Source organism: Nicotiana sylvestris, chromosome 3 (genome assembly GCF_000393655.2).
Source record: "Nicotiana sylvestris chromosome 3, ASM39365v2, whole genome shotgun sequence".
NCBI lineage: Eukaryota > Viridiplantae > Streptophyta > Magnoliopsida > Solanales > Solanaceae > Nicotiana > Nicotiana sylvestris.
The window spans coordinates 215,074,880-215,085,113 of NC_091059.1; the positions used below are offsets into that span (position 1 = coordinate 215,074,880).

General features: G+C 33.4%; 2 protein-coding genes across 5 annotated transcripts; one reads left to right on the forward strand and one right to left on the reverse strand.

Annotated features, from left to right (window-relative positions):
• Positions 1 to 259: 259 nt before the first annotated feature.
• Positions 260 to 3,748, forward strand: LOC104216783 (probable polygalacturonase At3g15720). The gene is made up of 10 exons (XM_070170575.1): positions 260 to 387; positions 656 to 781; positions 938 to 1,075; positions 1,414 to 1,590; positions 1,688 to 1,711; positions 1,807 to 2,014; positions 2,717 to 2,798; positions 2,885 to 2,990; positions 3,112 to 3,228; positions 3,521 to 3,748. Exons 1-10 carry the CDS (start codon positions 358 to 360, stop codon positions 3,746 to 3,748), a joined length of 1,236 nt encoding a protein of 411 aa, XP_070026676.1. The 5' UTR covers positions 260 to 357.
• Positions 3,312 to 6,874, reverse strand: LOC104216782 (DCC family protein At1g52590, chloroplastic). 4 transcript variants are annotated; one of them, XR_011406352.1, is made up of 6 exons: positions 6,556 to 6,874; positions 5,886 to 5,943; positions 5,181 to 5,288; positions 4,816 to 4,908; positions 4,557 to 4,727; positions 3,312 to 3,736 (listed from the first exon to the last, which is right to left on the reverse strand). XR_011406352.1 is itself a non-coding variant. In XM_009766913.2 (5 exons), the coding sequence occupies exons 1-5, from the start codon at positions 6,761 to 6,763 to the stop codon at positions 4,646 to 4,648; spliced, it is 549 nt and encodes a 182-aa protein (XP_009765215.1). In that variant the 5' UTR covers positions 6,764 to 6,874; the 3' UTR covers positions 4,327 to 4,645. The 4 variants fall into 4 exon arrangements, 1 of the variants encoding a protein (XP_009765215.1); XR_011406351.1 differs by having other exon boundaries at positions 3,312 to 3,739; XR_011406353.1 differs by lacking the exon at positions 3,312 to 3,736 and adding an exon at positions 4,114 to 4,288.
• Positions 6,875 to 10,234: the final 3,360 nt, after the last annotated feature.

Sequence of the window (10,234 nt, forward strand, 5' to 3'; positions counted from 1 at the left end):
ATTAAATATACCACTTGCGTAATTCGTAAATCAGGCAATTATGCGTTAAGTCAGCTATTATTTCTATTCTTTGCTTCGTTAGACGTGAAAAGTGATAGATCCAAGAGGGTTATTAAGTCACTTGATCAAAAAGAAAAAAATATTAGTCAAATCTATGGATTTAATTAAATGAGAAGCTGGAGAATTTACTCCAATATAATGATCATATTGGTAAATAGTGGCGGAATTGTTTATATATTTTGATGCGAAAAAGGTTTTGTAACTTCAGTCTTAAGTGGTGGAGGGTATCATGGCGGTTTAATCTTTCTATGCTTATATTTATATGACTAGAGATTTGCACATTCTGATTATATATGCATGGTTCTTGTACTAGCTGGTACTACAATGGTAAGTTCAGTTAACCCAAAACCGTTCTTGTTTCCTTTGATTACTGAAAATCTTAACCGAAAAGTAAAATTTAGAAGTCCTTATTTTTTGTTTGTCCATATATGTGATCGCGCTAATTATTTCTTTTCTATTGAGTTGTTTCTATTTTTTCACACAAATGATGATTTATAAATTATATGCTAACATTAGAGAATGAATTAAAAAAAAGTTTTTTTTGGTCACGAGGGTCTAAAGCTTTTAGATCATGATGATGTGGTTTAATTTGCAGGTTTACTTGGGAATTTTCTTGGTTTTGTTGTGCATGTTTTCTCCTGTATGGAGTGCTGATGACATTAAAACTTTCAACGTCGTGAATTTTGGGGCAGTCGGAGACGGAAGAAATGATGATCTCCCAGTACGTAATTAAAAACCATTACTATTTCTTAAATTTTCTTGCGTTCGAGCTTATATGTGCATTTACACCAATGTATTACTCTTATTTCCTCGTATATGTGAGAATTTCTAAACATGGATGTATAATTTGAACGTACTGTGGATATTATATATGCAGGCTTTCCTCAAGGCATGGGAAGCTGTCTGTCAATCGGAATCCAGTCGTGTAATTCTTGTTATACCAGAAAGAAAGAAATTCTTACTGACGCCTTCAACATTTGAGGGTCCTTGCAAACCTTCTTTTATCCATATTCAGGTCATTCCCTTCAGCCTTTTTTGCTCAACATTAAGAAACAAACAGCTATTTAACTAGGATTTATATTATACACCACATACAATATGTCAAATTCTTACACAGTTACACTACATCGTCATTTAACTTGGTGTGACACGTTCTCAGTTTTCTATTTCAGGTTACTAGTTCTATTTATTACGAATAGTTACACGTAATTATCTTTTAAGTCATGACCTGATTGTATCAATGTATAAAAGTTAAACTCATTTAACTAAGTTAGATCAAAACAATGCTGAGATATCTGATAACTAAATTTTTAATCTTATTTTTTGTGTGTGTGCGTGCGCGCCTGTTTGCAGGTATCAGGAAATATAATTGCACCTAACTCAAAATCGGGATGGGATGGACGTGCAACCAATGCATGGCTCATTTTTGAGAATATCGACCATCTTACTGTTAATGGCAATGGAGTTTTTGACGGCCAAGGCCATGTATGGTGGTCTAATCCTTGCTTGGATAATAACAACCCATCCCAAGTAAGCATTTCAAAGTCCTCTATATATGGCGAAAACTGAAAAGAAGCCTATAAGTTTCTAGCAAATTTTCTTACATATCGAATTATTTTATGGCCAGGAAACACAATGCAAAGGACCAACTGTGAGTATACACTTAAATCTATGTATATATATTATGTATGCACGTCGTAATGTGATGATCTTCATATATATATATATATATATATATATATATAGGCATTGGTTTTCAGACGATGCGACCGGCTGCGAGTTTGGGGTGTAACGCTAATTAGAAGTGCTAGAAGTCATATCATATTGACTGCTTGCAATGAAGTTAGTATCGCCAATATTCGTATTATGTCCCCCGGTGACAGTCCTAACACCGATGGGATTGACGTTTCCGGTAGCACAAACGTACGAATACACAACTCCCTCATTGCAACAGGTACAAATTGATTTCTACTCCCTCCAATGTAAAAGAATCTTCATAATGTCATTTTTTATTACAATGTCAAGTCACTTAAAATATAACTTAAGGTAGTTGCTCGTAATAAGTGAAATTACTAATCTTAAAAATAAAGCAAGCAACTTGCTATACTAGGCAAATCACATTGTCAGTATATATAAGTTATTACGGTTAAACTCCACCCGACCCCCTTTTTTAGCTGTCGAATTACAACTTTTAGTTACGAGTAGGGGTGACAAAATGGTTAAAAGAAAACAGTTAACCACTCATAGTATCCACTAAAAAATTGGTTGGATAATGAACTTTTTAAAAACGGATCAAATATGGATAAGAACCATATTATCCATTTCGAAAATGGATAACTAATGGGTTTAACTTTTATATTTGTAAAACTTCAAATTAGGGGTTCCTCAAGTTTGGGAGATAAAAAATTCTCCCAAAAGTGATCATATTCATGAAGTCATGGATAATATGATTACTCATATTATACGCCGGTTAATCCTTTTTTATCCGTATTAAATATGAGTCGGGTCGGATAATTTATCCGTTTTTTCATTACCCGTTTTCGACCCATCCATATCCGACACAACCGTTTGCCACCCCTAGTTACGAGTACAAAATTTACTTGCTTCCTATTATAACGGGTCTTCTCCACATAATTTGAGCAATGAATTATGATAGGCGACGACTGTATTGCAATAGGAGGAGGATCGTCCAATGTCAATATTAGCGGCATAACATGCGGACCAGGCCATGGTATTAGGTAATTAATTGTTGGTTTTTCAAATCTAGTTTAAGAATGTTGTAAAAGTGTACATAAAAGTTTTGATTTTTTTTTTATGGCTGTAGTATTGGATCCTTGGGAGAAGGAGGATTTGAAATTGTGGAAGATGTGCGCGTACGAAATTGCACGATTAAAGACACCTTAACAGGAGTAAGAATTAAGACCTGGCAGGTAATAATGTGCACTTCGTTTTTTCATCAGTTGCAAAATACTCTCATTTAAACTTGACAAATACAAACAGTTCATTTTTACAGCCATAACTAGCTAACATGTTAGTTTTCAAATGGAACAGGGAGGCGAAGGGTATGCAAGGAGGATAACATTTGAAGGAATAAAATTGGTTGAAGTCAACAATCCCATCATCATCGACCAGTTTTACTGTCCCAGCCGAGTCAATTGCAAAAATGATGTGAGACCACATATATTTACTACTCTAATACACTAACATTGAAATATGAAAAATAAACCAAAAAATTAAAAATAGAAAAAGAATACTGTTTGCAAATGTTGGCACAAGTTGATGCTTCTTTAGTCAGCATCCACATATTACTAGTAAACTACAAGAGAGTTTACTCGCTATAACAAGTTAAAATACAGTGATCGTGTTAAAATTTCAGTGTATATAAGTTCAATTTCTAGTGAACTGTTTACTAACAGTTGAATTTCATTACTAACTGACTGTTTTGACTAATTTAACACAGACAGCTGCAGTTGCATTGAGCGACATAACATTCAGAGGAATATCAGGGACATCCCTGATGGACGAGGTGATAAATCTGAGCTGCAGCGAAACTGTTGGCTGCAAAAACATACTTCTCGATCGTGTGTATATATCATCTGTTAAGGGTAACCCTGTTCATGCCAAGTGCGTTAATGCTCATGGAAGGCACACTCATACTAGGCCTGTTGTGAACTGTCTGCTGCCATAGTTATATATGATGTTATGCAACATACCTTATTGTTCAACAATAAACTATAGGGTGGGTTGGGAGGAAGGAGAGAATTGTTGTACCATTATTCTCAACTGTTATAGGTTTATAGCTATTTCGCTATTTTTGGGAATTACTAGATTCAAGGCTTATGGATACAGACACAGTTTCTGTAACCAATAACTAGTGAAAAGCCACAAACAGATTTTTCTTTTCTTGATAGGTTCAATAGCCACAATAAAATATTTATGCAAAACATTCTGATCAACTGTTGTAGGTTTATATTTGTATCGCTTTTTAGGGAATCACCAGACTCGAGGCTTATGGATACAAATGAATTAACGAATAACTAATTAGAGCCACAGTTAATTCTTTTTCCGATAAGCTCGGAAGCTACTTTTATCTTTGTATGCAACATTATATCTGAATTAGAGGGACAAAATAAATCCTAGAGCATTTCATTCGGACCTTTAGTATTTTACAGTACAATCACAATATTAGAGTTGGAACTTATGTACAAAACCGCAAATCTTAACCAGCCTAACATAAAAGATACAATTAATTGTCAGAACAAGAAGTCAGATAGAAAATAGAACTTTGATATAGAATCAAATTAATAAGATCTATTGTCCAGCATTCTCTTTCTCCATTGTGTAACTAATCATAACACCAGAACCATATAATAAGATAAGAATAGTGAAGTTTAGATTCAACATATGCAGATAGCAGCAAGTGATTATAAAGTATAAACAATATCAAATTCTGTTCTATACAAGAGAATATTTTACTTGCACGATAGAAAAAGTACCAGTTTCTGTATGTCTGCAATTAAATGATGTTGCGCCATCTCAACTCTTACAAGAACCGAAGCACCTAAAGAGTGTTTGGCACCTCCAGTTATATCTCACATGAATCAGAGCGGCCAAAGAGTGCATAACGGTTATTGGCAACATTATCATATGCAAAGTCTCGAATGAATCTGCTAAAATGAGGGAAGAATTAAGCACCAAAAGATGAAGCAATTACTCCACTAAGTTAAAACTGGGATCAGAACAGTGAAAACTTACAGAGGCACAAATTGTAAGAAAAAAGCTAGCTGAGGGAAAGGCAAGTTAATGTACTCCATAATCTTCAGAACAGCTTCGGATTTCACATAAGACCTGAAATGAATACAGTCTTCACTAGTTACTCATTCCGTGATTACTGCCATATTTAGTATGCGTCTGGACAAAATTTGAGTTAACTGAGAAAAAATTGAAGTCGAAGTTGAAAAAAGTTTGTGTTAGTTTGTTTGTGCACCAAGTATAAAGTTATGATCCTTATCCCACCCTCGCCCTCCCACCCAAAAAAAAAACAAGAATAAACTTGGTTCAGCATTAGAGCCATGTTAGATAGCATACATATCCCTTTTTAATTGGAACATACAGCATACCTATCTTTTTCAACAAGCACAACACTTGAAATATCATCAGGAGCTCTGCCGGATCTCCTCAACAGATTTTTCCCTGCTTCACTTTGTAAAGCTTCATACCTTATTCTCCTGGATATCGACGAAATGTGGAATTAAAGGAGTAGTAACCTTGATATGAATCAAAAAATAAGGAACATCAACTGATGATGATTACATTAAGAAGCCTGACTAGTAAGGGTCGATAGCATTCCCTTCTCTAATTAGATGAGCTCAGATAGTTTCTCTTAGCAGACTCTTTTTAATAAGCTATGCCAGCCTCTTATTCATCAAATAGTTAACAGACAACGACTTTTGACCTGGGCTCACCATTTCAAGTTCCCTTCTATATTCTATCTGAAGTAGAATATTACCAAATATATTTAGAAAAATATGCAGCAGAGGGAGCTCTCAAACACTAACCAAGACAGTAAGAGTATGATAGAACAAACATTAAGGGTAAACATAAGGTAAATTTCTGAAAGCAGAACTAGCACATAGCTCTAGTCACAACACATAACTTTGTAAACCAGCTAGAATATCTGATCAAGAGCCATCAAATTTGCTGAGACAGATATCTTCTTTCATATAAAAATAAACCATACTTAAAGTGCTAGATTGTACAGAGGGAAGGAAGTTTGAATGTAGACATCCTTTCAGCCAAAAACAAGAAAAGGTGAGAACACCAACCTTGTACCATCATTATCACGGACAAATTTTACACCTCCATTGCACAGGTTACACACGCCTGCAAGACATGCAAAACATTTCTTAGTTTCATGCGCTCTGTGTCCAAAACCACCAAACAGAGGATTACTACACTATCCGAGATCGATTATCATAAATTTTAAACTTGCATATCATGATAACATGGAGAAATTCTGAGGCTTGGAATAGTTGCGGTCAAAACTTGAAAATTTGTTTCAAATACATCAACAGAGACAAAATAAAAATGATGACAAATTTGTGATTGAGAATTGACAAATTCATAAAAGGCAGGCAGCAAGTTGAACATTAGGTAGGGATACTTATGTTGTGCAACAAGAAGCATGAAAAATACCTAAAGTCACATTCTTGTTAAATAAACAGCAAGAAGACTCAATCATTTTATGGTAAAAACCTTTTTTTCCCTCTCTGAAAGGTAAATTTATTCAATAAAATAGTACCAAGGAGGTATTAAACAGTAGAAAATTAATTGCTAAATGCCTGATCTTGCTCCGCAGCATTAAAACCCCTTCCTTTCACCACAATTTATAATATATAACATCTATTCCTAATTGAACTGAAAAAAGAAAAGTGATGTAAAAAATCAAGGGTATTGGAAAAATAGGAGTATAAACCATACTACATGTAACCATACCATCGAATAACATAATAGGGCGATTATCACCCTCAAAGAAACTTGCAGTTGCCTTCACCCAATCCACCGTCTCACGGCTGCTACTGCTGGTGGTCGGCGGAGTCGATAAAGTCGCAAACGGAGTAAATTGCCGGCGAAATCTAGCATGAGCCGACGGAGTTACAGTTAAACCTGCGAACCTCGCGGGAGCAGTGAACGCCATGTTCATTGGAACCAATTTCAAAAATAAGTTTGCCAGATAAAAAAAAGGTAGTTAAAATTAGCCCTTGCCTCTGCTCTTAAAATTCTTCTTGGAATGCAATTTACATCAAACACTAGTTCCCCAATTCTTTAAAGGGAGCTCCAATTTACTAATCACTGAGAATGTACATAATATGGCCACGTGGAATTACCAATACCGCTTACTACTTTTTAATAAAACCAATTAAGACGTGGGCCTTTGATATTTTGTTGTGGCGAAGTGCAATTTAGCAAAAAAAATGCAGAAATATGATGTATTTTTTGGGGTGGTCTTTAAATTTTAATTACTGTTTGCCTCATGGACATAACTTCAAAGTTAAAAGTTAAAATTTTTGTCCATAAGCAAATATTTGTTAAAATTGAAGTTATGCTCCTAAGGCAAGCTAAGATAAAAATTTAAGACCATCCACCTTAGCTACTTGCATACTTTAGCTACTTTTAGGTCAATTGACCGCCCTTCGTCGAAAATTTACACGGTATATATAGGTAAAATATTAGATTTTAGTGCTATATAACATATATTTAATATCCTTTATTGGAGATTTTTTATACTTTTTTCAAGTTTGAACACCCTAAATGAAATTTCTGGTTTCGCCACTTATTGCTACTTAAAACATAGTGTTAATAGTTGCTGAACAAAATACCTCTATCATTAGACATGCATTCCATAAATCCTAAGCATCTAAGAAGACGATAATGTACAACCAATTTTTCCTTTCGAAATAATTGCTAAATAAGATATCTCCATAATTGAATATATATTCCATAAACTTTCAACCGTTCGACTTTAAAAGTTTCGAACTCCACTAGCAGCAGGTGGAAATACACACAAATTTCCTGAAGTTTATGTTGTTACATTTCAACTACTTTGAGCCTTTGCGGCATTTTTTAAGCTCCGACTATTTTTCAATTAGTACTTTATAAATACTGGCAATATTCCAACGAGTCCGAAACTTTTTTGATGCTTTTTTGGACAAAAAACACGTTTCTAATGCTAAAAAAAAAGGTTACGTAATTACGTAAAACGCAGTACTATACTGCGTTTTACTTTAACGGAAAGTTGGTCGTTAAAGTAAAACGCTGTATAGTACTGCGTATTATTTTTAAATTTTTTTTTTACTAATTCGCAGTACTACTTAAAATCTGGGCCCAGCTTTATTTATTAAAGCACCACAGAGCCGACGAATCCCATTAAAAAATTTCGGATTCTGCTGGTCCCCCTCCCCCCCCCCCCCATAAAAGTAAAAAAAAAATTTGGGCCGCACCCGTCACCTAAATAGTAAGGAGTTTAGGTCCCACACACAAGACAAGCTTTGGATTCCTTCTTTCGGGTGCAAAAATTCGATTTCAATCAAATTCAAAAAACTTAAATCGAGGTATTTCGATTTTGTTTATGTCGAAACTCGTATAGTACATGCATATTTGTATTGTTTAATGTGTTTCCATGTTAATTTGTGTTATGTTTGTGTTTAAATTTGTATCTTATACCCAAATTGATTTATTAGCTTTGGTACAAAAAATTGTTAAAATTTGATAAATTATTTGTATTGTTCAAAAATTAATATTATTTATTTTATTTGTTGTTCATATTTATATTTTATGTTAGTTGTTTTTATATGTAATAGTGACCTTTTAGCGTAGTAAAATAAATAGCCTTTTAGGCGTAGTAAAATGTAGAGCCTTTTAGTGTAATAAAATATAGCCTTTTAATGTAGTAAAATATAGAGCCTTTTAGTGTAGTAAAATATAGAGTCTTTTAGCGTAGTAAAATGTAGAACCTTTTAGCGTAGAGTCTGTGTAGTTTAAGCATGTAGTAACTGCAAACTCTATCCAATTACACTTTATAAAATTAATTATTTAATTTATAACAATAAATTTACAAAAGTAACAAATTAATATATGTTGTAAAATTAACTCCAATATCGACTCTAGAATGCATACATAATTATTCAGTCCAATATTAAACATAATTAATTATTTAATTTATTAAGCTAACAAAATTCTAAAAAAGTTGAAATTGACAAGCGTAATAATTAAGGATAACTTGGTGTTGTTGGGCCTCAAATATCGAGCATGGAACCTATACATAATTATTCAGTCCAATATTAAACATAATTAATTATTTAATCACGCATAATAATTAAGGATAACTTGGTGCTACCGGGCCTCAAATATCGAGCCTGAAACCCATACATAATTATTCAGTCCAATATTAAACATAATTAATTATTTAATCAATCATAATAATTAAGGATAACTTGGTGCTACCGGGCCTCAAATATCGAGCCTGGAACCCATACATAATTATTCAGTCCAATTCAATAATTTTTAATTTAATTCATTAAACTAGCAAAATTCTAAAAATGTTGAAATTGACAAGCATAATAATTAAGGACAACCTGGTGGTATCGGGCCTCAAATATCGAGCCTGGAACCCATACATAATTATTCAGTCCAATAGTAAACATAATTAATTATTTAATTCCTTAAACTAGCAAAATTCTAAAAATGTTAAAATTGACACGCATAATAATTAAGGATAACTTGGTGCTACCTACCCTCAAATATCGAGCCCGGAACCCATACATAATTATTCAGTCCAATTCAATAATTTTTAATTTAATTCATTAAACTAGCAAAATTCTAAAAATGTTGAAATTGACAAGCGTAATAATTAAGGATAACTTGGTGCTATCGGGCCTCAAATATCGAGCCTGGAACTCATACATAATTATTCAGTCCAATATTAAACATAATTAATTATTTAATTCCTTAAACTAGCAAAATTCTAAAAATGTTGAAATTGACACGCATAATAATTAAGGATAACTTGGTGCTACCGGGCCTCAAATATCGAGCTTGGAACCCATACATAATTATTCAGTCCAATATTAAATATAATTAATTATTTAATCACGCATAACAATTAAGGATAACTTGGTGCTGTCGGGCCTCAAATATCGAGCCTGGAACTCATACATAATTATTCAGTCCAATATTAAACATAATTAATTATTTAATTCCTTAAACTAACACACACAATTAATTTTAATTAAATTATAGTAGACGACATGGACTTTCCTCCGTCTGCGCATCCTGGACCTGCCGAGGATCAGCTACTAGGTTGCAGGTAGGGGTGTTCATGGTTCGGTTTGGGTCGGTTGTTACCTTAAAAAAATCAAACCAATTAAGTTGGTTATTCAAATTGTAAAACCAAACCAAACCAAATTAATAGAAATTTATCGGTTTCTGTTTTTATCGGTTTTTCGGTTTTTGTCGATTTTTTAAAGTATAAAAAATTTCACGAGAATCTAATGTTGAAACATAGAAAAAATAGACAAGCATGTCTACCATTGTTACTTTTCAAGTATTCTGTTAGGAGAAAGAGGAGAGAGTAAAGACAATTTATGTTCATTTTAGAGATAAACTCCCAAACTAT